The sequence below is a fragment of the Camelus ferus genome, chromosome 10, assembly GCF_009834535.1.
Source record: "Camelus ferus isolate YT-003-E chromosome 10, BCGSAC_Cfer_1.0, whole genome shotgun sequence".
NCBI lineage: Eukaryota > Metazoa > Chordata > Mammalia > Artiodactyla > Camelidae > Camelus > Camelus ferus.
The window spans coordinates 44,143,426-44,171,024 of record NC_045705.1 but is presented as its reverse complement, the minus strand read 5'-3'; the positions used below and the strand labels follow the sequence as shown (position 1 = coordinate 44,171,024).

At 33.2% G+C, this 27,599-nt stretch overlaps 1 protein-coding gene across 4 annotated transcripts in view; it reads left to right on the top strand.

The window, feature by feature from the left end:
* The window catches only part of PRMT3 (protein arginine methyltransferase 3), a 122,519-nt gene that overhangs the window by 44,915 nt on the left and 50,005 nt on the right, over nucleotides 1–27,599 (top strand). For all 4 annotated transcript variants that reach the window (XM_032488865.1, XM_032488866.1, XM_032488863.1 and 1 more), the window contains exons 11-13: nucleotides 14,860–14,938; nucleotides 23,734–23,921; nucleotides 26,044–26,130. In XM_032488865.1, coding sequence (XP_032344756.1) covers nucleotides 14,860–14,938; nucleotides 23,734–23,921; nucleotides 26,044–26,130 — 354 coding nt within the window. The remainder of the gene's footprint in view (nucleotides 1–14,859; nucleotides 14,939–23,733; nucleotides 23,922–26,043; nucleotides 26,131–27,599) is intronic.

The following is a 27,599-nucleotide window of genomic DNA, read 5'->3' as shown; positions in this document are numbered from 1 at the left end:
TGTGGTGAGAAATTTTGAGTCATCTTTGTGCCTTGGCAGTATCATTTATAGTCTCTTCTGAATCCTGTAAGTCTCCTCCTAACTGTGATACTTCTACTAGAATTTCTGAACTGAGAAGCTGGAAAATTCTAGCTACATGATTAACAAGAAGCAGGTATGCTTCCTAAAATATATCCAGCATTTTTTCAGACATTCCTACTTTGGCTTACACAATGGCAGGTGGCAAATAACTGACTATTCTAAATTTTTTTGAAAGCCACATTTTCATGAACCAACATTTAAAGTTTTTAAAATATATTGTAAGTTTTTTGTTTACAGCTATTTATGAACTTTGCCTTTATTTTAGAAGATGCTCTTAGATAAGAATGTAATTTTATTTTTTATTCTAATTTTTTTTATTTTTATTTTTATAAATTTTTATTGAAGTATAACATATATAAGAGAAAAATGTGCAAATAATACATGTACAGCTAAATTGAATTTCACAAAATGAATTTCCCACTTAATTAGCACCCAGATCATGAACCTGAAAATTAACATCCCCCCAGAAGCTCTCTTGTACATCTCTACTGTCAGCTACCCAAAGGAAACTACTAATCTTGGCTTAATAACACTGTAGATTAATTTTGCCTATTTTTGAACTTTATATAAATGGAATCAAATGTTGTTTAAAGAATGTAATTTTAAAAGCCACATCATTGCTGTTGGCATGTCATTTAATAAACTATCACTTGCCTCTTAGATTTATGAATTTCACGATTTAGGCTTGCCTTTAATTTTACATTTTTATTGAATGAAACTTCTATTTGTTTGATAAAATTGTTATCAGTTAAATAGAAACAGTTTGATCTCTATGGGATATTAATATTTAAGCTTATGAGGATCTGTTCCCATTTTTTATGTTTTGCCAAATAGAGCCATTCTTTATGACTTCTCATTTCTGATTGACTAATGAACTGTTCAAAGTAAGCATTCCTAATTCTTGTCCTACAAGCCAGTCAAGCCAGATTGACTTATGTGGTGTTGCTGTTTTCCATCTATGTTTTCAGCATGACCCCCTTACAAAACATAGATAGGATCTCGGCACTGTATGTAAAATTGCCAGAGATGATTCTCATTTGGACATGTTGTTTTCTGTCAACAGGACCATCAGCAAAATGACACATTAGGTGAAGTTTAAGTTTCATTGACATGATCACTTATAATATACATTCAAATTGTCTGGAGTCTACTGTTGTAATTTTTCTATCTAGAATTGCTTTTCATGGAAGTGACCTAAATTTTTCTCTTTATGTAAATAATCTTGAATTTGTCCCTAAAATTTAAGAATTAACAATCTCCTCCCATCTTCACCAGCACAAATGTGTCTGCGTAATACATGTGCATTCCCATGCCCACACCCACAATGATGAATTATCCTTTGTTTACAGTGAATACTCTTTATTTTTGGTAAATGCTTTTCAGGATTTTATAGCCTTTATCACTTAGAAATACAGCTTGTGATTTGATTTACCAACAGTCCAGAAACTGGGCCATGAAGCCTGTTGTAGGTCAAGTTTTCAGCTGGTGGATGTTTTTGTTGTTTTTAGTTTGGTCTGGCAGTGAATCCTAAGTGGCTTTTCCTGATCTATTTTCTTGCCTTAAATGATACTATAATAATAATTATATAAGTAGTTTAATAAGTTAGATAAGCTGAATTAATCATCGAGTTAAGGAAGGTATAGGAGATTAATGAACAACACAAATTTCCTATTGTGCAGGTACATTTTTGTCTTTCCTGTCTTTGACAAAAAATATGCTTATGATTCGAATTTATGAATTTTTTAAAAAACTTTTCAAGAGTTATATATATATTACTCTGAAATTTTAAGCTAAGTAAAATTGTACATGTTTAGTATGTATTGTTTTGTCTACTTAAAATATTTTCTAAGATAATCTCATATGTCCAGTGGTTCAAGGTAAGGAAATGTAAGACATGACTTTCACTCAACTCTGTACCACCCATTGCTATTTTTTTTCTTGCATTTCTTATTTCTTTGTTGTTACACAAGAGAAAGAGAAATCTTTTCACTGCAGGATTTCTGTTATTTTTTAAATCAATCAATGAAAATAATAATGAAAAATTGCAAAAGTTTAAAAATCAAAAATGAAGTACAGTGTTACATAAAATTAACTGTAAAAAATGTTCTGTTGATGACAAAGTTACTGTTCTTTTAGTATCTTTTATTTCTGTTTCTAAAGTCATGTTATCGTTAACATTATTTTTGGCAGAAATAGTTGGCCCTTTAATGGAAGATACTGAAAATCAGTGACAGCAAAATGGGTGTTAGCGAATTGCCTTGTTTCTCTTAATGTGATTTACCTTCCCTGTCTGGGAACTGCTGGTAGTTCTGTAAGACTCCTCTCAGACGTTACCTCCTCTGTGAAGCTTTCCCTTTCTCCCCTTGATCACATATACAGTGTCTCTCTTCCCTCTCTTTTGCACTTTAGTCTAAGCTTCTATTACAGATTTTTACAGTGTATTAGAATTAAATGTACCCTTTTTTCATCTCTAAAACTGGGAACCAGGATTTACCTGTATATGGTCAGATTCTATCACAGGGATCAGCATTAGTAAATGATGAGGGAATGTGCATCATAATAGAACTTTCCCAGGTAGAAATTCACTGGCCACAGACGTGATCTTACAGGAAGGTAGGAACATAGCATGTAACGGGGTTAAGAACATTGCCCTGGAATCAGACCATCTGAGTTCTTGGCCATGTTTTGCCGTGCCTAGGTTTGTTACCGTGGACATGTTACTGAACCTCTCTGTGCCTCAGTTTCCTTATCTATAAAATGAAGATAACTATAGAACCTACTTCATAGGGTTTTTGTGAGGATTAAATAAATTAATACATGTAAATGTCTTAGAACTTTCTGGCACATAATGAGATCTCAGTAACTAACCATGAAGTTTTGAAAGTTGTGCAAACTTTTAAGCACTAACCAGTGAATGAGCTGCTTGACTAGATTATTTAATAAATGAAAGCTGAAAATGATAATATACTTGAAGTAAAGAATATTAATACTTGGGGGAAGAATATTCTTAGGGCTTCTCCCTTGGCTTACGAGCCCTTTTAAAAGTTGAAAACCCTCTGTTTCCATGGTTAGCATTTACTAATTGACTCTGCCTAAAATGAGTGCAAGGAAGTATGAAAATCAGCTGACTCATGCGGATTATGTGTATGTTTCAAGAAAAATTCTGTTTGCTGTGCTGTGAACATTTAGGCAATACTGGTAATACCCAAGCATTTTAAACAAAGTATAAAATACACATTTAATAGGAAATTGAGTACTATAAATATGAACAGGGAGATAGGTACAGGACTTGAACAATGAAAGATAAATTGTGGTTTATAAGAATTTTTTTATAAATGTGCTGACATCTGAATTAAGAATAAAATGAAAATAAAGAAAATTTAAATGTAATTAATAATAGGCCTCTTATGTATAATTATTTCAGCTTTAAAATCCCTTTACATTTGTTCTTACCTGCACTCTGAACCACTCCCCAACCTCTCCTTTATTTAATCTTAGTATTTGTTTAAATTAAAATTCAGATCACACTCCGCAGCCATTTTATTTCTTACTCTAGAGGGGAGACTTTCGTAATAGTGAGATCTTGGTATCTATAAGAAAAATTTAATAACCCTTTGACAAAATCTTAAGTGGGTCTCAGGCTGTTTTATAGTGTAAGTATATTTTTTTTAATGTAGTAATATGTAGTTCAATATATGCTATTTATTTTCCTGTGCTTGAAACCAAATCCAAGTGAAAATATTTAGTCCTTTAAGGAAAGTTGTTTATATTGAAACAATTATGTGTTATGGGTAATTTTTTGCTTTTGAAATATATTTTAGATGTTTTAAATCTTTTTTATCAAATTTCTGGAAGTTTCATTTGCCAAGAGACTCAGTGCATCATATGTGATTGATACTTTGGGTTTATTTGCTTTTTGGCTGTCCATAATTCCCTTTGCCATATTGCATTCTGGTTGTGCTTAAGTCCTATATGAATCACTTTTTTAAAAAAATTATTTTGTTTAGTAAGTTGTAAATTATTCTAATTATGAAAATAAAGGGCATAAGTTATTCTGGGGTATGAATCAACTATCCTTACAAAAATATTTCATTATGCTAGTTGGAGAACATGAAATATTTGTTAATTTTTATTTCAAACTCTAAAATTGTATAGGAGTTAAAAAAGGTTTTTTTTTTCCAGTAATACTGTTTACTTCTACCTGGAAATGAAAGTAAGCTTCTAAAATTTAACAGTTTGCATTTGCAGACAAATGGACATTTATTACAAACTCAGACTGTTTCTCATAACTGAGTTGGCTCAGTCATAATTATTGTATAATTAGTGTGAAGTGGTTCTACTTTAGAATTCTCCTTAGACAGATATTTGATTCATAAGCCCTGAATAATCACATAAATGCCACCAATTTGTAATAAGTAATACCTGCTCCAGTGCTCCATAGCCTGGATTTAGAGAACCTCCGATCGTATTGTTTGAGAAATAACAAGTTAAATAAGTGTGAAGATTTAAGGGGAACATTATTAATATTTTAATTGAGTGGAATATATAATTCTCACAGATTTTTAAGGTAAAATATCTGCCTTAATACCTTTTTGAGCCCTTGCAGACCTGATTTTAGTAGGGTGCTCCCTAATTCCTTGGGAATTCCAATTCATTCTCTTTAGCTATTAGAAGTATTTCAAGGGACAAGTTAAAGAAGCCATGACTTACAGTTATTTTGAAACTGATTTAAAGGCCTTGATGAAGATAATTGTCCTCTTAGTTTTTCCTCCCTTTGGACATAGATCTTTCATACTATCATTATAATAGATTCTCCAAATTGATCAAATTTAGATGGCAGGACTCTGACATCATTATTTATTTAGGTGAAATGAAAATTTTAGCTGCAGTTAGTTACAGTAAATGTTTATCTGTTCTTATGAATGACTTTCTTGGCCTGCTGTCAATAGGTTACTTGTTTTGTGTAAATTTTTCAGTAGTTGGGATACATTGATTTGGTTTGCTATGTTTTCACTGTCTTTTCTCTATCCCTTCTTTTGTAGGGGGTGTAATTAGGTTTCTTTATTTATTTATTTATTTTAATGGAGGTACTGAGGATTGAACCTAGGACCTTGTGCATGCTAAGCGTGCACTCTACCACTTGAGCTATACCCTTCCCCTGGCTCTATCCCTTTTTAATACTAGAATATTTATTTGGGACACCCAGTTTAAAGTTATGACTATAGCTTTGAAGTTGAATGAATGTGAGGTTAACGGACCTTTCCAGGAATTCAGTCTTCACCCTTATTTTTATTAATTTGTGCTTTTTTCCAATAAAAGTAAAAATAAACCTGAGGCTTAATCTAGTCCCTCAATGAAATTCCTGTTTAATTAGGAAATTATATGTGGTTTGTCTTGATCAGTTTTGCTAAGAGTTTATCATTTATTACTCTTTTGAAAGACCGCAAATTTTGGCTTTGTTGAGTTTTTTCAATCATATGTTTATTTTTTATTGTATTGATTTCTGATTTTATCTTTATTATTTCCCTCTACTTTGATTTGCTGCTTTTATTCTAGCTTCTTGAAGCTTAGATCATTGATTTTCAGGTTTTTTCCTAATATTTTGCATTTGAGGCTAATATTTCTAGGTACTGATTTAAGTGATTTTTAAAAATAGTTCAAAGTATTACTTTTTCTGAAATCCTTTTATTTAAAAGAAAAACCCAACTACTATCATATTTTAGAGTTAATCTACCATTACAAAAACAAAGGCACTGGCACTTCTGCTCTTTGTGGTAAGGCTGACAAGGTGCTCTAATGGACTCTTACTAGAGAACTACAAAAACCCTAAAGAACATACATTTAATGAAGTTTTTTTATTATTATTATGGAAATCAGTTTTGCTATTATCCTCTCCGGCAGTCTGCTGTGAGATTACAAAGACGGAAAGAAATTTCACTCTTTTATATAGCCAAGCAGATACAACCCGTTACCTACATGTTCTCAAGATAAACAACAGTAGTGAAACTGTTTTTAACTGCTAACTTAGGGAATTTCTTTATGTAATTAAGGAGGGAGATTCTGGAATGCAATTATATAAAAATTTGAAAGGCAGTACATATCCAAATAGAAATGTTTAAGAACTAAGTTTTAAATGAGCTTCTAGCTCATTTCGGCGTTTTCTTCTATGAAATTTCTGCCTTTCTTTTGCTTATCATTCTGTTTGGGATTTTTATCTTTTTTATTGAAGTTTATTTGATTTACAATCCTGTGTGTGTTTCTGGTGCACACCTTAGTGATTCAGTTATAAATATATATGCTGTTTTTCATATTCTTTTTCATTATAGGTTATTTTAAGATATTGAATATAGTCCCCTGTGCTAGATAGTAGGACCTTGTTGTTTATCTATTTTTTTCTGAAAGAGTTTCTTACATATTCTAGTTACCAGTCTGTTACCAGGGCTCATATCTTTTGCTTCTCCTTGTTTCTGGGCACATCATAGAATTTAACTTCCTGTCTCCTTTGAAGTTAGATGTGGCCCTATGGCTTGCCTGACTCCCTGAGTAATTATAATAAGCAGTGCCTCTTGTCAACCTGTAATATTAGAAATACATCTTTTTTTTGTTTTAGGTGATGATTTGGGTGTTTGTTAATGCAGGGTAACCTAGCTTGTCTTGACAGATAAATTATTCTCTATCAGTTATGTTTTTGACAGATACATTATTCTCTATCAGTTATGTTTGTTGGCAGTGTGTGGCGTGTCATTTCACTCTTTTGGCGTGATCTGATGAATAGATACTCTTAATTTTTGTGTATCAAATTTATCAAAATTCTTTATGGTCGAGTTTTTTGTATCTTTTTAAATATTAGATTTATCTTCCTTGCTTCTTTTACCTCTTTCATTTTCTAATGTTTTGGCTTTCTGGGCTGCACTCTGGATAATTTTTTCAGTTTAGTCCACCAGTTCTTTCTGAAGTTAATTTGAATAATCTGTTAAACTCCATTGAGTGTTTTATTTCTTCTTTTTACACTTATAGGTTTTTTTTTAATTGAAGTATGATTGATTTACAGTATTGTGTTAGTTGCAGGTGTATAGCATACTGATTCAGTGCTTTTGCAGCTTATATGCCATTATAGGTTAGTACAAGATAATGGGTATAATTTCCTGTGCTGTGCAGTATATTCTTGTTAATCTATTTTATTTATGTTATAGTAGTTTGTTAATCTCATATCCTTAATTTGTCCCTCCCACTTTTCCTCTCCCCTTTGGTAACCACAAGTTTGTTTTCTATGTCTGAGTCTGGTTCTGTTTTGCATATTCACTCATTTGTATTATTTTTTAGATTCCACATATAAGTGATGTCATATAGTATTTGTCTTTGACTTATTTCACTAAGCATAAAATTCTCTAGGTCCATCCATGTTGCTGCAGATGGCAATATTTCATTCATTTTTTTATCGCTGAGTAAAGTTTGTGTGTGTGTGTGTGTGTGTGTGTATGATATCTTCTTAGGCCAGTTGTCTCTTGCTGGGCACTTGGGTCGCTTCTGTGTCTTGGCTATTTTATATAGTGCTGCTGTGAACACTAGGGGCATTGTACCTTTTTTAAAAAAAAATGTGTTTTCTTTTTTCTGGATATATACCCAGGAGTGGAATTGCTGGATTATATGGTAGTTCTATTATTAGTTTTTTAGGGAACCTCCGTAGTATTTCCATATTGGCTGCACCAGTTTACATCCCCACCAACAGTGTATGAGGGCTCCTTTTTCCTTACATCCTCTTCAACATTTGTTATTTGTAGACTTTGATGATAGCTATTCTGACAAGTGTGGGTGATACCTTATTTGGTTTTGATTGCATTTCTCTAATAATAAGTGATGTTGTCCATCTTTTCATGCCTGTTAGCCATCTGTCCATCTTCTTTGGAAAATGTCTATTCAAGTCTTCTGCCCATTTTTTAATTGGATTTTGTTTTTTGTTTTTATTCTTTGGTTCTTCTGAAACTTTCCTTGTTATTATTTTCTTCAAGCCTCTTTCAATTTCATGAATTGTAAACATTCATATTTTATGTTTTGTGTTTTTAATTGTAACATCGGATATTTTTGCAGATCTGCTTTGCAACCATTGTTTCTGTTGGCCCTCACTCGTGGTGTTTGGTTCTTGTTTGTTATTGATTGATGTTGTGCTATATATTTTTCAGGGAACTTTATCTGTTGAAAATATTTTGTTTCCTGAGTAAACAATTTACTAGGAAAATTTTTCAATGTGAAAAAAAACAGAATGAATGTTTTAGTTAACCTCATGTACCCATCACCCAACTGAACAATTATCAACACTTTGCCGTTTTGATCTAATCTGTCTCCATACTATTGTTTTGCTATCTCTTACTGATTAAAAACTCTTTTTTTTAAGTCATTAAAATTTTTTTTAACATTTTTTATTGATTTATAATCATTTTACAATGTTGTGTCAAATTCCAGTGTTCAGCACAATTTTTCAGATAAAAACTCTTTAAAATGTATATTCACTTTGCCATTATTGAGTCAAACAAAATTACTGATGTCATAATTCCATATTATATTTAAAAATTTTTTACTATCTAGTCTGTGTTCACATTTTCCTTATTGCTTCATGAATTTTATTTTACTTTTTCTTACATTTGATTTGTTTGAGTCAGGGCCTGGTGTCCACATACTGTATTTGATTAATTTTTCATATATTTTTAATTAAGCTTTTTGTTTTGAGATAATTACAGTTTATGACATATAGTTATAAAAAAATAACACTGAGAGAGTGAGGAAAATAGCTCAGTGGTACAGTGAATGCTTAGTATGCACAGGGTCCTGGGTTCATTCCCCGGTATCTCCATTAAAAATAAGTCAATAAATAAAATTCAAAAATTTTAAAAAATAATACTGAGAGATCCTGCTCCTGTTCTGCTTCTATCAGCTGGGTTATGTGTTTACCAAGAGCTTATTGTATTTGTTTGCCTATTTATTTATGAAAAATCAGTTAATACTAACATAAACTGTTGAACAAGATTGTAAAAAAAAAAAATTACTGTTAAATAAAGCAGTGCAATAATTGTGAAAGACTAGGAGTGAGGGTGGGAATTGTAGAATTCAAAGATTGTCCACTTGGCAAGTAGATATTGGTAATATTGGCAAACAAATCTACGTTGATATGTTTTTACTTAAAATGTGTTTTCAATTAACAAATGACTGTTAGTCTCAATCACATTGAATAAAATTCTTTCTACAGTAAATCTTCTAGAACTGAGTATAGTGTTAGGAAAAAATGTCATCACATATTTATTATGCTTCAGAAATATGCTGAGAATTCAGGATTAGATTTCATAGGCTTGCTTATTTGTTGGGGGTAATCTTGTATTTTTACCTTTAAATAAATTCAGATTATTGATTGTTTGTCACTAGACTTTCTACAGATTAACTCTTCATTTTATTTTTGCCTTCCTATTGCCTCCCTTTTAAAATAATTAATTCTTCCTAAGGGTGTATCAGTAATTCATTTATTTGAACTGGAAAAAAAATTAGACAAGAGAAGCACCTTATTCTGAAGGGATTACAAGTTTCTTTTATCATTAATTTATCTATTCCAAGAAATTATCGTAAATATATATTTAAAAGGTGTTTTAAAATAAGGTTCCTATTTCAATTTATAATGTTAATGGTTCTTCTAGTTCCAGATTTGATCCAGTGTGTCCCTTTTGTAGTAATTAATTTTTGAAGTGTAAATGCAAATTTTAATTTTAAAAACTGAATGTCATTTTGGGAAGAAGAGTGCCCCATGAGCATCATGGGAGAAAATATCGGGTGTAATTCTCTTCCAGATGGCACCCCTACAGGTGAGGCAGCAGCCTGTGAAATTACAGTCTGAATTACACTGCAGATGAGCAGGGCATTTGGAGCAAAGCCTTCTGATATCAGTAATAAATGACTTGGTTCAGAACCAAAGACAATTCCCAGGAAATTAAAGACTCTTCTCTCACGTCGGGAGCCTATAGTAAAATGAAGTTTAGCAAAGTGGAAAGTTGAGAGAAAGGACAATAACAGTGACCAATACATGTATGAATCTTTTCATCTGCTAATATTTTAACTGGACATTTTCATCGATCTCACAGTTGTTATGTATTGTTTCTATATATGTTCTAGTATACTGGTTGATTTTCTAAAGTAATATTTTTCACAGTGAATGGTAGCTAAGAGCCTCTTGCCAACTAAGCTATCTCTCTGAAATATTATGAATCAGATACCTACTCTAAATTCTAATCTTGTTTAGTATTCTCTGTGGCAAATTTTTTATTTCAGAACACTTGAGCCGTTAGTTACAAATGTAGTATAATATAATACAAATACAGTGTCTTATTTTCAACCAGGTAAATCAATTTAAGAAACAACATAGAATAGTGATTCAGAACTTGACCTCTGTACAGACCTAGATTCAAATTCTGACTTGTTTCAACAGTTTCTGTGACTATAAACTTTTTTAAGTGCTAAGATTTTAGATTATTTAATATCACTAAACCTTAATTTCCTCATCAGTTAAATGGAAATAACAGGAAAGTGTCCTTTAGGGAAGAATTAAATAAGATATTTCATATAAAGATAATACAATAAACTTTAACAGTTTTCACCACTATTATTTAACAATTTTCACTATTTTAACACTTTTCACCACTAGAATTTTAACTTTAGAAAGCAAAACAGCATTTTAAAATAACTGCTCTTAAGTTATGTGCCATGATGGAGTATAAAGCAGGGTAAAGAGATAGAGTTTGGTGGAGGAAGCAGAAGATATATGGAGACATCAGGAAAATCCTTTCTGAGGAGGTGATAGTTGAGCAGATATCTGGATACTAAGTGAAACAAATGACAAATAAAATTGTTAGTCTTCATTGAATCTTAAATGATGTAGCATATTTAGGAGATAGACTAAATATGAATATGTCTAATCTTTTTTTTTTTTTGAAGGAATGCTTTTCTATTGATTTACTTGTTCAGTTATTTACCCCAAAGTTTAGAAACTGCTTTGACAGAATAGAAGCCTTACCACATACTTCTAGAAGTAATATCTGACTACAGAAATGAAAAGATATTATCAGAAATAGATATAAATCTAAGTCTGTAAACCAAGAATCTAAACCAAGAACACTGACTTTCCCTGCTGCTCAGGGCTATTGGGGAATGGTCCCAGAAGACTGATGGATATTATCAGAAATACAGGAAAGTATTGTTTTTAATTATACAGCAGTGAAGAGTGAAAAGGAGATTAAAAAACAGAATGGGAAAAGGTGAAGGAAGGAAGACTTGCTTCAGTCTTCTGCTTCTGTCCATTTCTCTCAGCTCTACCGGGTATAGTTAATGCCATATGATGACTTCTGCCAAATCAGAGTCATGTGATACGGTCTTTTACAGATTTTATGTATTAACTCTGTGCTAAATCCTTTACCTGTATCAACAGAAACGTTTGATCATTTGCTTTCAGAAACTCTATGACCTAATAATGTTGGCTGACTAGAACATGGGAAGCAAAGGCATGGCATTTATGAAGTGGGGGTTAGCTGCCAGGGAGGATTATCTTTTCTCACGTTTGTTTGCATTCTGTCTCATGTTGAGTTTAGCAGCAGTGAGAATTGAATCTTAAGGCCAGTTTTTATAAGAGGATCTGAAAATTATCTAGTATTATTTTTCCAGCTACATGACCTAAAATAAGTCCCACGAGTACTGATTTCTCTAATGTGAAAATTAGGTTGTTTAAACAGTTAGGACCTTAGAAACTCTAATACTGTTGGATCAGGATTCTAATCTTAGCTAAGGTAATCATTATGGCGTAGGTGAAAAAGTGCTTATTGGTGTTTATTCTTTTAAATGGAAGCAGACATATGGGAAAGTCTTAAGTATAAATAGCAAAGTTCAAAGTATTAAGTAAAATTGACTTTTTTGGCCCAGGGCAAAAAATCTGATCATCTTTGCAAGAAGAATCTTAAAGTTGGAATTGGTACTAATTAGGCCAACCTGATCAGATTATTTTGATTGAGTTTGTAAATTTTGTTTCTTAATTTTAAAGAAATTTGAAGCATTTTTAAGAAAAGTTTTTTGTTTATTCATTTTTTAAAATTTTGTTGTGTGCACACACATACATGATAGTCTTGGCTGGTCTGAAAAAAGAAGTAACACCTGAAGAAAAAAAAATGGGAATTTCAGTTTTGACTCATGGATTTTAATATTGAACCAATTACTAATTAAGTGTTATATGATTCTGGACAAACTGGTAACCTTTATTCTCTAATTTATTCAACGTAATTTAAAAATTCTTATTAGCCTTTACAAATATACTTTTTTAAGTAGCTCTTAATTTTTTTTAAACTTAGATTTACTGCTCCAGACCCTTTTACATTATTAACATATTTCTCACAACAACCCTGTGATGTAAAATACCGTTGTTATTGTCACTTTACAGATGAAGAAACTGAGGCTCAGTGATACTAACATGTCCATGGTCACATAGAGAAAGGAGCTCCGGGATTTAAATCCAGGAGTCTACCCTTTCAATTGGTACTATTGATATTGACTCTACTACCAATTTAAAATGCGGTGTAATTTAATCTCTGATGAATGGCTAATAACTTTATCTTAAATGCAGTAAATGAGCATGTTGCTAGAAGGAGCTACTTTCAGTTATTGATTGAAACAACTCTTGATTTGTTTGTAGTATGTGGAAGGAAGATGGAGTTTGAGCATATGGAAGAATGATACTTAGGTTTAACTAACTGCTTTGAAAGAATAGTGTTAGAAACAGTTTGACACAGTGTCAGATCAATCACAGACTATTTTTTTTGCTCTCTTCTAAAAAAAAGATTGGACTATAATGAATACAGTTTTTACTAAAATGTGAATTTATTTTATGTTAATATTTTTAACATGCGGCAATCTTGCAAATAGAAATCATTTTTCCCCAGTCTATTAACATGTTTTACCAGCAGATCTTTTTCCTGTAAGGTAAATAGGTGCTTCTTTTTTAAATAACTTTTTGGCATAAATTACAATTCAGTTTAATCAACTGATGAATGCTTATTTATAAGCATTTGTGTGCATACATCTGCATGAATGATGTCAGATTGATAAAGAGTTCTTAGTTGAATTCCAAAAGTCATTTGTGCTTTGAATACACAGATGATATTAATGGGGAACTAACTTAAAAGATTTAGACATATTACTGAAGTACTCTATCCAGGAAAGCAGTTTCCATCAAATCCTTAATTTTCCTAATGTAAACACATTAATCAAAGAGCTTTGTTGCTAAGTCTTTTTTTTATAGGCAATTATTTTCTCATCAATGAATTAATGTGTTGGAGGGAAAAGGTAAATACTAACGTAGAGTTGCTGGCAGCAATTTAATTAGGCTCCTTTATAAGTGATTCAAGCATGAGAGCTGTCTTTTCAATAAATTAAAATTTACTGTTAATTTCTTGGGAAGAATATCCATTCTGGGGTTGCAGGTTTTTACTGTTCCGGAGAAACCTTTAAAACATTTTTGTTCATTTTGTTAAAGACTATTGTATTGATGCTGTCAGACAGTTATTTGTGCTCAGAACAAATGAGTGAGGACAGTTTTGATTTAGAATGCCGACATTACGGCAACATTCATGTTGGTTCACCCTAAGCAGTAATAAGGTGTATTATGTGCTAAGCACTGTGCTGAACACTTGACTTTCCCTGCTGCTCAGGGCTGTTGGGGGTTGGGCCCCAGAAGACTGATGGAAACTGGCATTGATCTCTCACTCATGATTATTTTGACATTTCTATGATAAACTACATGTGTAGCATACTATTAGAGTGTACTGTGTTTGTAGCACCAGTAGTGGCAAGTTGTCTTTTCATTGTTGCTGTGGTTATCCTCTTGGTAGAGGAGTCATTACTGTTCTCCAAAATCTGGAGTAAACTGGGGCCAAGTTTCATGAATTATATTTCAAACAACAGTAGTTGTGTACGGTGTTAACTAGAAAAAAAGGTCTCTAGTCAAAAAGTGGGCAATACTTGGTTAAAATATGTTCAGCACGGTCCTTTTTCCCAAAGCACTTGTCATAACTATTAATGTGCTGATTTGCATTACGAATCTCTAAGAGGAGGATGTAGTGTCTGGTCTTTCTCACCTCTTTAATTAAAGATCCCCATCCCTCCTGTTTTTTTAAAACTCTTCAAAGAGAATGTCATTGGGCAGGAGATGCTTTTGGTAAAGGTGTTCTAGACCAGGGTTTCTCAACCTTAGCCCCATAGATACTGGGGGCCAGACACTTCTTTGTTGCAGGGGCCATCCTGGCATTGAAGGATGTTTATCAGCATTCCCCTCCCTCTGCTGAGTTGTGACAATCAAAAATGTCCTCCCCCCAGGACAAAATCTAGATGAGAACTACTGATCTAGATTCATACTGCAGTATTCCAGGGAGTTACAGGATACATGAACAGTTTCTGTCTGAAATTTTCCTTTTAGTGAAAATAAACAATGGCCTGGAAGGTGGAAGCATGGAAACGGAAGATTTAGTACATTCTACCATAATGAACTTTCTGGATCCATTTTATACCGTGGCCTGATTTTCTGACAATTATTATATGGAGCATTTACTGAAAAAAAAGAAATCTTAAACTTTGCAGAATATTGTATGGTAGAGACAAAAAATATATTTTCTATTAAAAGAGTAGCCCAGATATTTAAATTGATCTACATATGATGATACTGCACATTTCTAAAATCCATTTCTTCTTTCTTTTTTTGTACAGGGCTATTTTCTTCTTTTTGAGTCTATGTTAGATTCTGTCCTTTATGCAAAGAACAAATACTTGGCAAAAGGAGGATCGGGTGAGTATAAAATTCTGGTTTTAATAATCTAATTTTAGTCTGCCAGGACCAGATGAACCTTTGGATTTCAAATAAACTATGCATGACTGAGAAAGTTCCCAATAGAGATGAAGGATGTTTCCATTAGAGGAAGCTTTAAGACATTCGTTTAGTATACTTTTGATGTAGAACATTATGTAAGATATTCAGACTCCAAGTTAATGGTATTCTCATGAACACTTTTAATAAAAATACTAAGGTAGATTTGGAAGCTTTTTGGTATTCAAATAAAAATCTCACAGAAGCTCTTTTTGATATTTAATCTTTATGACATTTAGTTCTTTGGGTTTTTTTTTCCCCCCCAAAAGAATATTTCATACTAGATTGAAGATCATTCTCTTTGGTGGCAAATTTTCTATGACTTTACCAGGTATATAAACCTGGCTTTTCTGTGCTTTGTCAAGAATATTTAAATAGTGACTGGTTTCTGCTAGGTTTTTAAAGCACAGCATACCCCATCAGTATTTTTAAGTAGATTCCGATAAATTTGGAAGGCTTTCTTTTCAGGTCCATGGTAAACTTTTAATCATATTAGCTCTGTATACTCAGAGTGAGGTGCATACTCAGAGTGTGACTGTGTTTTTACAGGCTTTCTTTTCTGCTGTGAATGGTTGTATACAAACAGAATGTTCTCAGGGATTATGTTTTGCTTATCTTTGGCTCTTCAGCAAGCTCTTCAGCTCCTGGAACATAGAGCATCATATGTTTATTGCATTGAACCCTTAAAACTAAATTGAATTGCATCAGTCTCCCTTTACTCACCTTTCCCTGCACCTACCTGTTCTCAGAGCTTCAAGATCAACACATCATTTCCATGGTCAGAGAAAGTTGATGAAATAGTGACATGAAAGTGAATGAAAAGGAGGATACATTTTGAGCTAGTGACATAAAGCACCTGACCACACTTATGCCTCTTGCCCGTCCATGTTCTATGAAATTCCTTTGGCAGTAAAAATCAGTAAGGCCAAAACATAAAGCACAGAAAATTTTCCAGTACAGTTGAGTTCTTTTTATAAGTTACCTTTCCTTTTCAAAATGCCCTCATTTTATCACTACATTTTCTGCACCCAGTTTAAGATGTGTTTCTGAGCTCTGACATGAACCTGGCTAGAATTTTTAGATTTATTTTACCCTGCAACAATTAGCTGTATCTTTCTGTAATCACGGGTTTTTTTTTTAATGACAGTTACACTTACTGACTAAAAACTAATATCATCTACCACTTGTTGATTCTTTGCTAGTTGCCAGATAATATATTCTACCTTTATTTATATTATTACATGTAATCCTCCCAGCTGCCCTTTGAGATTTTAGAAACATAGCTGTCCTGGATGGTACATATTAGTTGTCCAAACCTTGAATTTTTTTTTTCCCTAAACTCAGATCTGCTGGACTCAGGTTTCATGTTCTTTCTACTATCCCTCGTTGTTCCTTTACTAAATTACATTTTGTTGAACCTAATTCTTGCCTTGAAGTTGTTCTAGGGAAGATTCTGAAAACTGTTTCCATACCTCTCTGGGTGGTGTTCATTGATCTTACTGAAGAACTGACAGCAACTTAATACATTTAAATTGAATTCTCGATGAAATTCATTAAGAACTTACAGCCATGTGAATAATGAGGTTGAAACAGTGGCAGAGCTATTTCCCATCATCAGAGGGATAAAGTGGAGGCTCATAGTATAGGTCTTTCACTATTTTTATATAGCTGATATTAGCACTGAGATAATCTGGAGATATATAGGAGAGGTCAGCATGTAACTGCCTAAGCAGTGCTGCTGAATGTTACTTGTTAACAGGATGAAGAAAAGTAGGAAAAGCCAGAAATGAGTGACATGAAGTGGTTTATCCTATTTTGCGTATGATTTGATGAATATTACCAGTCATCTAGATCCTCCTCCTTTTATTGCCAAGTTTTCTTTTATGTTTTTCTGAAAGAAAATTTTGTTAAGCAATTAGTAATGTAAAGATTTTAGAAAGAATGATTGTATTATGGGAGGGGGAGACCATTGAAGACCATAAAAGCATGAAGGGACCACAGTTTAGTTTTGCATGAACCTAGGTTCAATTTGTGTCTCACCATACATATAATGGTATGGAGTAAAGCCTTTATAAAACAGTCAGCCAATAACTTGAGTGTTCATTCTAATCAGCAAGCAATTCCATAGTACTTTAGAGGTAGTCATTTACTATTATTATCACTAATAAAAACAAAGTTTTAAAGTTAATGAAAGCAGGTTTACTACCTTCTACTATTATTAGCTAGGATTTACTAATTGTATATCAGAAATCATAGTGTTTTACATTCAGCCAGTCAGGATACAGGGAGGAAAACTAAGAAAATGTTTGGTCATGACCAATGCGTATTTTTACAACCAAGAATTAAGCTATTTTAAGATGACAGCATGTGATGTAAATCTTTTATGCTCTTAACAGTGGCAATTACCACATCTTTAAAAAGTTGGAAAGGGAATGCAGGAGGCAGGTGGAGGAAGTGTGTATACTTAGATGGCTTTATCTTTAACAGGAATTTATGGAATATCATTTAAAGCTGACAACTCAAGTCACAGTATCCATACCAAACAAAAGGGAATTTGGGCAGAATATTATATAATTAATCATATGAATAGGGCTTAGAGCTAAGAAGCAAAATTATACCCATTATCATAGCTATTGAAAAGGTTTTTATAAATAAATAAATGAATAATATGAAAGTTTGATTAAGAATGGAATATTTACCTAGTTAATTTCAAAGAACCTCCCCACAAAATATTAATTACAAAAAGGAAAAGAGTAAATTTCAGTGTAGAAGCCTAGCAGGCTCCACTTCAGTCAAGTAATGGAGGTTGATATCCTCAGGAATGGGACCAGTTGAAATTGTAAGAGCACAGGGGAAATAGTTCATTTCTTTGAAATTTCCTCAGGACTGATAATAGTTTTGTAAAATCATAATAGTTGCAAAGAAAATGGAGGAGCCCACTAAAGACATCTTCTGTCGTGGGACTGGAAAAGAATGTTTTAATTGCCTCTCATTTCAAGCAAAATGAAGGTTTTTTCCCTCTTCGTGTGGTTAGAATAAAACGGAAACTTCTTATGAGGTCCTTGAGAGTATACATCTTCTTCGATTTGTAATTGTCAAGATTATGAAGTTGAGCACTATTGTTCAGTACAAAGCAAAATTAAGCAAAGCAAAATTACTGAGACAGCCATTTCCTAACTCATTGTTTCCTAATCTTGACAGACCATCACAGTTGCTGGGACCTTTTGTTAAAAATATGAATGTTCAGACCCCACATTAGATCCTTTTGAACCAAAAACCAGAGGAAGAGCCCTGTTTTAAGAATTTATTTAAAATGCGCACAACAGTAGGTATTGCTGCCTCTGAAAGGTGATGGAGCTTTCGGGGTGTATCATTAGCGGAGCCGAGGTCATGTGCTCATGCCCAACTTGCAAGGGAGGGAGGGAAAGCAAGTTTTTGTCATTTTCAGCTTCTAAAGAGGGAAGTAGGCCTTACCTCATAATAACATAGGGAATCTCAAAAACAGCTCAGAAGGAGGCAGCAAAATAGTGTCAGATAAATAATTCACTGATAGGCCTGTGTCTCTTGGGCTTTGCATTCAAATTTACATTGGAAACCCAATCTATGCTAATAAGAAATCGCCTCTGTTATAAAGTCCAGGTTTGCAAATATGCTTTCCTTACTACCTCCCTCTCTGCAGAAAGCACAGCGGTCAAGTTTACTGACTCCTCCCCCGTTTCTCCTTGGTTGCTCTCACTTTTAGTGTTTCTTTTTGCCTTATCACCTCATTCCTGTACTCAGGTGGATTAGGTAAGGCTGACCATTTCCATTTTCCTCGCTTTGCCCTGAAATTTTATTAATCTCTAATCTTTCTCAACCCTTTTCTCCATCCTCTTTCTCATCCAACAAGTGGTTATTTACCTTAGGAAAGTGGGATTTCTTCTTCCTTTTTTTCCATTATAAAAGCATAAAATGTGGCATGATGAACAATGGAGAGCACACAGGTTTTGCAGTTAGACCTTGAGTTGAATCCTGGCTTCATCATATGACTAGTTATCTAGTTAGCTGATTAAAACCAGTAATTTGGGCAAGTTACTTTCTCTTTCTGAACTTCAGTTTCCTTATCTGAAGAATAAGGATTATAATCTACCTTTATAGAATCAGTCAAAAGTCTAAATGAGATGCTTGACATAAAGTAGTTGCTCAATAACTGTTAATTCCCCTCCTGAGTTATAGCTGGTAAACAAGAGATTAGTGTGAGGTTTGTACCTTATAAAAGTTTTGAAATAAACTTAGACATCATGGTGTTATCACCTGCCTTTTGTATAGCGTGACTTTTACATAGCTTATCTCAGTGTAATCAGCCACTGACATTTTCTCATAGTACTCAGAGACTTCCTTTAGTATTTCTGTAATTCACTGTGTACTTCCTCATATTCAGACTTATTTTTCTCACATTTATGACTTTGGTTCAGTGATATTGCAGCAGTATCATTTTCTACTTTTTCTTTAATGTTATAATTTTTCAATGCATACTGTAGCAACATTTTAGCCTAGCTAAGCGTTAGTGGGCCTAGTCACTATTTATAAGTTAATGATGAGAAAATGTTCCAAATTCCAAATAAATATTAGTTTAATTTTTAAGATAACCTTATTATATAAATTGAAATTAATTTTTAAGCTTATTCAACTCTCAAATTATTTGATGATTTAGTGACTCAGTAGTATATTTCTCTTTATGCATGTCATTCATTTTATCATTATTTTTTCACTAAAATCTTTCTCCATATTCACGTGTATTCTGCAAAGAACAATCTATTTTGTCTTATTTATTATCTCCTTTTGTTCTAAGCCTTTTTCCTCTCTGATTATTTATATATAAGCAGTGATGCTAGTGTTTACTAGGAATTGTTTCTTTATGTGTCTCAATCTTATCCTTTAGTGTCCAAAAGTTTGTGAGGCATTTCTCAGGGATAAAGGATTTCTTTCCCATCTTTATCTATTCACCGTGTGAGCTGTTCTAGTGACAAATGAATTCTGGGCAGTGAATCGAGAAGAACACAGATGTCAAAGCCATGAATTTATAAATGGTCTGGTAAGAGGATGCTTTTGTCCAATCAGTGCTTTGTTAATTTCACCTACAAGAAGGAATAATTATTCATTTGTGCCTCTGTCTGACAAAAATCAGGTGACAAATGTGTCAGAATGTGAAGGTAAAGGGTTAGCCAGGCCCAAAATTTTAGCCAGCTGTGAGGAGGTGGATAAAGAACCAGATCGACCTATAACATTGTTAACAAGTCTTTTATGAATATTCATAGATCTTACTAACTGAAAGATAAAAAATAATTCTAAGTTCCAACAAATACAGGAACCATGATTTTCTGTATCTTTGTAAAATATAGTTAGCTTGAAAAATAAACCTAAACACTAGAAAAAGTTAAATCGTATGTTCTTTGGTCTGTTTTTTCTTATCACCAATATATTTTCAAACCTTTTAAAATTGGTTTTAGTAATATAAGTTTTTCCTTCTGAAAAAGATGAAAAGCTATCCCTGTTTCTTAGCAGTATTGCTAGTGCATCATATTGCTTGATACAGAGCCAGAATTCAGCAAACTTTCTACAAGAGGCTGGATAGGAAGTATTTGTGCTTTGTAGGCCATACAGTCTGTCCCGACTACTCAACTTTGCCGCCGTCACACAGCTCAGCCATGGATCATAGGCAGATCACTGTGTGGCAGTGTTCCAATTAAACTTCACTTACAGAATCAAGCAGTGGGCTGAGTTTGACCCTTTGGCCACAGTTTGCCAACCCCTGATATAGAAACTGGTGATACTTTAAAAATACACTGAGATTTTAAATAATATTGTAAAATAGAAGAACTCTGAACTATGTTAAGTAGCTTGAATGTACACTGCACAACTCCAGAGGCTGTTCGATTCCCATAGATGACACTCCCAGAAGTAGTGACCTCCCTCAGCCATTTCTCACTCATCCCTGTCAGGGATGTCTGTACCTGGTGTGCTGTCTGCTTTTGTAGATAAAGTTTTATTAAAACATAGCCATGCTCATTTATTTGTATATTGTCTGTGGGGCTTTCACACCATAGCAACAGAGATGAGTAGTTTCAGTAAAGATCATACAGCCTAGAGACCTTAAAGCAGTCACTGTACAGAAAATGTTTGCTGACCCCTGATCTATACCCTTATTATGTTCCTCTTTAAGAGTGAAATTACAGGGCATAATGTTGGAAAGCTTCTGTGATTGTCATATTAAGTCTGACAAAGTATCAGAAAGAAATTGCTAACTAAAGTTGCTTCAGAATTCTGTTCAGTGTTTCTAATAGTAAGGATCTGATTCAAGACACTAAACACAGGGGAGTGGGTATAGCTCAGTGGTAGTGTGTGCACTTAGCATGCACAAGGTCCTGGGTTCAATCCCCAGTACCTCCATTAAAATAAATAAACATAAATAAATGAACCTAATTAACCACCCCACCCCACCCCAGCAAAAGAAACTAAGTATGCGTACTCTCCTGTAGCAGATGCTCTTGCTAGGTCAGCGTTTATAGTAGCATATTCGTTGCTTTGAAGAATTTGTTTCCATCAGAAATTTAAACACAGTCAAGAGGGTTACCATGTCTGTGGAGGAAGAGGAGAGTGGAGGTAATGCAGTTTACATGGCAGTCAGTGAAGCTCTCACATCTGCCTCACATGCCCCCTTAGAGAAGACTTGAGAAACTTCTTATCAGTGACATAGCACCAAGTATTTTTCTGGGTATCTCAAATGTCACGTTTGGAATAAGCAATTGCTTTGATGCCAGCAGATCTTATCATGGGCTTTATTTAGAAGATAATTTAGTGCTGCTGTCATTGAATAATAAAATTCCTAAGGTTGTGGATAGAAACAAAGTTTGGGGGAAGGAAGGGGTTATTTCTCTGCTGTTTAAATCTGAAGGCTAGTTATTAGTAGTGAAATCATTTCTTTTGTGCATTTCTTTGGCGCTTAATGTACTTTCAGTTTGTGGATATAAGCATATGTCATCTGTATTTTAATTCATAAATCCCCTAAATGTTGACATTTGAAGGACAAAGTTAATTTTGCTACTGACTAGTCAAAAAAGGAACATCAATATTATTTTTTAAATTTTGTGTTGTAAACACTTGTTATTAGAAAAGAGTTTCTTCCTGAACACTCTCTTCCCTTATCTCTCTTAACACCTACTCTCTTGGTTTCCTTCTTATTTCTGTGGTCCCAGCTTCTCACCTATTTCTTTTCAGCCTCCTTTTCTTCTATTCATCCCTTAAGTTCTGGTACTCAGCATGTATTCTCCCCAGGGGACCTTATAAGCTCCCTTCACATACATTTCCATTTATATGCTCATGGTCCCAAATTTATGTATTGAACTCATATTACCTCTTTTGAATGTCAGGCCTATAGAGCCAGCTGCTTGTTGGATATATTTACCCATTTGTCTCATAAGCATTAAACTCTCATATTCGTCTTGAATCTGCCCTTATTTTATTCTCTATTATAATGGTTAGTACCACAGTCTGCCCAGTTGCTAAGTCTAAAAATGTCATCCTTGACCCTTCCCTCTTTCTCACCTCTGGAGCCAGCCAGTCTTGTGGTCCTGTGAGTTCTAGCTCCTAAATATCCCTTGACTGTGTCTCCTTCTTTCCATTCCCACAGCCGTCACTCTGCTTCAGAGCACCTGTATTACTACAGCTGTCTGTTGTTTTGTCTCTTAGTCTTGCACTCTACCATTTATTCCGCATTACACTCGGGTGTCTTTTCCAAAACCAAAGTCTGATCAAGTGGCTACCTTTTGTAAAAATTTTTCACTGGTGTATCATTATTCTTAAAGTCCAATTTTTTAATGTGGTTTACTCAGCAGTGTTTTCTTTGGTCCCTACTTACCTTTGTAGCCTTGTATCTCACTGTTCTCTCAAATTGGAGTCTACTGTGACCTTCAATGCCTACTACTCACTCTGCCTGGAACACTCTTTCCCTCCCACTCCTAACAACTTGGTTTTAAGTTCTTATCTTACATAATACCTTTTCCCCTGCTATAGCCAAATCTGAATTAGCTTTTTTTTTTTTTTTTTTGCAAACTCTCATAATACCTTATCCCTTTCTTAGTATTTATTATATCACAAATAATTGCCAATTTATTTGTCAAAATTGTGTAAATATAAGTTTGAGTAGGGTCATGTATCCACAGTCTATAAATTAGAATAACTTGTCTGGCACACACTTGGTGCTTATAAATATTTACCATTTATATTAAATAAGATAGGTTAATGAGAACTGGTCTTCTACACAACTGTGAAATTTTATCACATGATTTTTTTACATGTCACACTTATTTAAATGATTTGTCTCTGCATGTTTCAGAGGAATATGTAAAGATCTAGTCAGCATATGGTGTAAGTTTAATGTCAATAAATATGTTCATTTCAGGATTTTTAATAATTTTAGTAGGCATCCATCATTGACATCCTTATTTTAATCTTGCCATCACAATAATGGAAATCTTTTTCTTTTATTTTAAAGATGCTATGAGAAGATAGAACTTGGTCTTTTTCTCTGATCTACACCTTTGTTAATCCCCCACTGCTAGTAATCAATTGCTAATAATCTGTATTGTTGGATTTGGTATTTATATTTAGCCTTTAAAAATTACATTTTGTTATAAAGGGAGATAATGCTAAATTGTTGAGTATTTTATTTGTTGCAGTCTACCCTGACATTTGCACTATCAGCCTTGTGGCAGTAAGTGATGTGAATAAACATGCTGATAGAATTGCCTTTTGGGATGATGTCTATGGCTTCAACATGTCCTGCATGAAGAAGGCAGTTATTCCAGAAGCTATTGTGGAAGTGTTAGATCCAAAGACTCTTATCTCAGACCCCTGCAGTATTAAGGTAGGTGTTTTACTAATTTTATTTTCTTTAACCCTATGGCTGTGTTTCTCAGTTTTCATTCATGAGTTCAGTATTTCTAATTAATAATTGATTTTATATATGGGTCTTCAAAACAGTAATTATTCTTTATATTGTACTCAATCTAAAGCAGCCTGATGTCATATTGTTTACCAGTTGGCTTTGTCTTCCCTTTGGTATCAATTCTCTTTATATATTGAAGTTCCTTTTACTGAAGGGGTGAATCATTTACTTTGGCTTAGTGATGCTATAAGTCCTGCCGTATTGTCATTCCTGCTTCATCACCAGAACCTGGCCTTAGTCCAGCTACTCATTTACAGCCAGATGACTCATTCATACTAAGTGTTTCACACAGTTTAACTTCTCTCATTCAAATTCCTTCCAGCCTTTTCAGATTAATTATAGTGACTATGCCCATGAAACTAGAACCCTACTATGTTCAGATTTCTCAGTTAATTCCTTTTGTCTTTTAATATCTTATTCTTCACTATGTTAATCTCTAGTTTTATTGTCAGTTTTGCTATGTTGAATTTACATGGGTTGAGTAATAACTTTGCAGTAAGTGAAAGTCCTATTACTTTCTTCTTAAAAGACTCCTTAATTTGTCTGTTTCAGTTAGATAATCAAATAAATATAGCTTGTTCATTGTTAGGTTCAGAACATTGTCTCTTTTTAGTCACACTGTTACTTTCATAACATCAGTAATTGTTCTCTGCACAAAGTAGACATTCAGTAAATGTTCATTAATTTTCTTAAATGGATATTTAAAATTAATATGTAAAGTTTCTCAAAAAGAACAAGCTGATTAAAATTGCATTCAGCTTTTAAGAAAAAAAAATATACAGCCTGGTTAGTGACTATAGGACTGTTTAGTGCCCTGGTATGCTGAGTGTAAGGGATTTATTTGTATTCTTTGACTCAGGGTAGGAGTATACAGTTAGAGCTACCTTGAGCAGAAAGAGGAGGATTGTGTGGGGGTGGTAATTTCTATAGTTATCTCTTTGCTTAATGCCAAAAAATGCTATGAGTAAATAAAATGGATGACATCAAAAATTTAGGACTGATAAAGATGTTTAAAAAGTATGTATACCCTTTCTCTTTCTTATTTGTTTCGGTAAATATAGTTTGTTCTATGTTTCTCAGTCCTCCAAATAAGAGGCAGCCACATTGTAACTTTAAAATTTTCTCAAACTAAAAAGTATATGGAAACGAATACATGTATGTTCATGTATGACTGAACCATTGTGCTGAACACCAGAAACTGATGCATTGTAAACTGACTATACTTCAATAAAAATATATATAAATTTTTTTTTCTCAAACTATTTAAAGTAGAGTAATGCCCCAGGTAGTCATATGAATTGTGTTCACTGTGTTACAACCTACTCATGGTAGGTTAGCTATCAGTAGCCTTTAACAGCATACCTCAGGTCACACTCTATAGCCGATTCCCTCTACTCTCCACAGTGAAATGGAGAAGCATTTGAGTTAGGGGAGAATAGGAAAATAAGGATATTTGGCCATTTTTTTCCCTGTGGTGAATCTTCATAGTTGGTTTTGCTTGTTGGTCAGAATTGTTGTAGTTTTTCCTAATATTTAACAGACTTATCTTGGAATGCAGTTACAAAAATGAACTCTTAAAACACCTTTTCCTTTTAGTTAGCATATGTTTTCAAGTTGACATTTTCCATAAAAATACTGACACATAACATCACACATAATTTATTGCAAATGTATACCACTGGTGGTATAGAAAATGATTTTTAGTTGGAACACAGAAAACACATTTATTTGAACAGTTTTTAGCATATCTTAGAAAAGCTTTATTAGCACATCAGAGTCATGATTTGCTATGTACTATTCCTATAAGAAGTCTAACTTAAAAAATACTAATTGGATTTAAAGAAAAATTAACTGAATACTAGTGGTATCAGCCCTTAAATTTGGAAATAATCTCAAAGGTGGGTGTGAATGATTGAAGTTTGCAAAGCATTGGTTTACAGTGATCCTTTTTGCATAAAAAAGTAGTATTTATCTGTTTGTGTCTGGTATTGTTTTTACTATTTTTACTAAGTTCTTCCCTCCATTCTTTTTTAATGGGTAGCGTATAGATTGCCATACAACTTCTGTCTCGGATTTGGAGTTTTCTTCAGATTTTACCCTAAAAATCACAAAGACATCACTATGCACGGTAAGCTGTTTCATTCTGCATTCACAAATCTCACTAGCAGCGTGGTTGATTGGCAGGCTAATGAATTAATTACCAGGCTTGTGATAAATGAAAAAGACTATTGCCTTTGACAGTCTATCTTTGCTTTTGTTAGGCTATTGAACAGATCTGTTTTAATAGGTCAAGTAGACTTCTTAAAAGTTCAGTTAGTTCAGAAGAGAAAGCATTAGGAAAGCATGTTTACACCATGATTTCTTTTTATAGCTTCTTTATCATTACCTATCATAGTTGAGAGGACTCAACTTTATCTTCATAGGCAGTTCATGTCCTGCTCCTCCCAGTAACTCTTAATCCTCAATTTAGATGGAAGTAAGATGTTTATTTGGTATAATGTTTTATATTCCTCTGTGAAAAATCATGAAGAAACTAATGGTTTACCTTTCTTTAAAGAATCAACCTAGTATAATAGAAAAAGTATGAGCTTTAGAAAGTTAGGCAAATCTGGATTCATATTTGCTTCTGCCACTCACTAGTTTGTTACTTTGTTCAAGTTACCTAGGTAATCTGTTCCGTAGACTAATCAGCTGCTTTAAGAAAAATGGTAGTAATTCTTTATTTTGAAGACTAAGTTACATAGATTAATGAGGTAATATATGTGAAAACACCTACAATGTAGCTGTAATTTTAAGGTATTAAAATATATTCACTTTTTCTTAAATAATTTCTGAATGTTTATTAATACTAAGATAACAATAATCACGTTTACCAAGAGACTCAGAATGTTAATAAAATGTGGGCCTTTGCTTAAGAAAGTATGACTTTACATAGATATTATTTATATTATTTTTAAAATTAATTATATAGTTTTAAAAATACTAATTATATCTTCAAAATTAAAATTTTTATTGAAAATTGTATTGTCAGAAACTGTGAAACAGATTATAGTCATGTTAACTTTGACTCTTAACCTGATTCTTTTAAATATTTTGTTCAGATTGACATACAAAAGACTGTAGGTTTGTTTGAAATTGTTTCAGTTCATTTTGATCCAGTAATTATTTTATATCCAAATGAGTTTAACAGTGTTCTTTGATGTTTTGAGGAGTTCTTTTTTTTTTCCATTGAAGTTGACTTCACAAAAGTTAAATATCTAGATCCCATCTATGATTTAAGCACCCATTATAGTCATTTAACTGGTGAAAAGCAAAATTTTATTCTTCCCATTTGTTTCTCCCAGATTGTCTAATTCTCCTTTTTAGTAACTGAAATGTTTTGGTCAATTCAAATTACAGGCTAAACTCTTTAACTCCTAGACTTACTCTGTGTTTTGATATTAGTAATCCTTGAGAGTTAAAAAATTCCTCTTGATTAATGACAATTGATTGATCTGTAAGGGAATTCTTAGCAATTACTTGTCATATCACCAGTATTATTAAATAATATTATTTAAAGTCTATTTCAGTGACCTACATGTAAATCAAAGTAGAGCA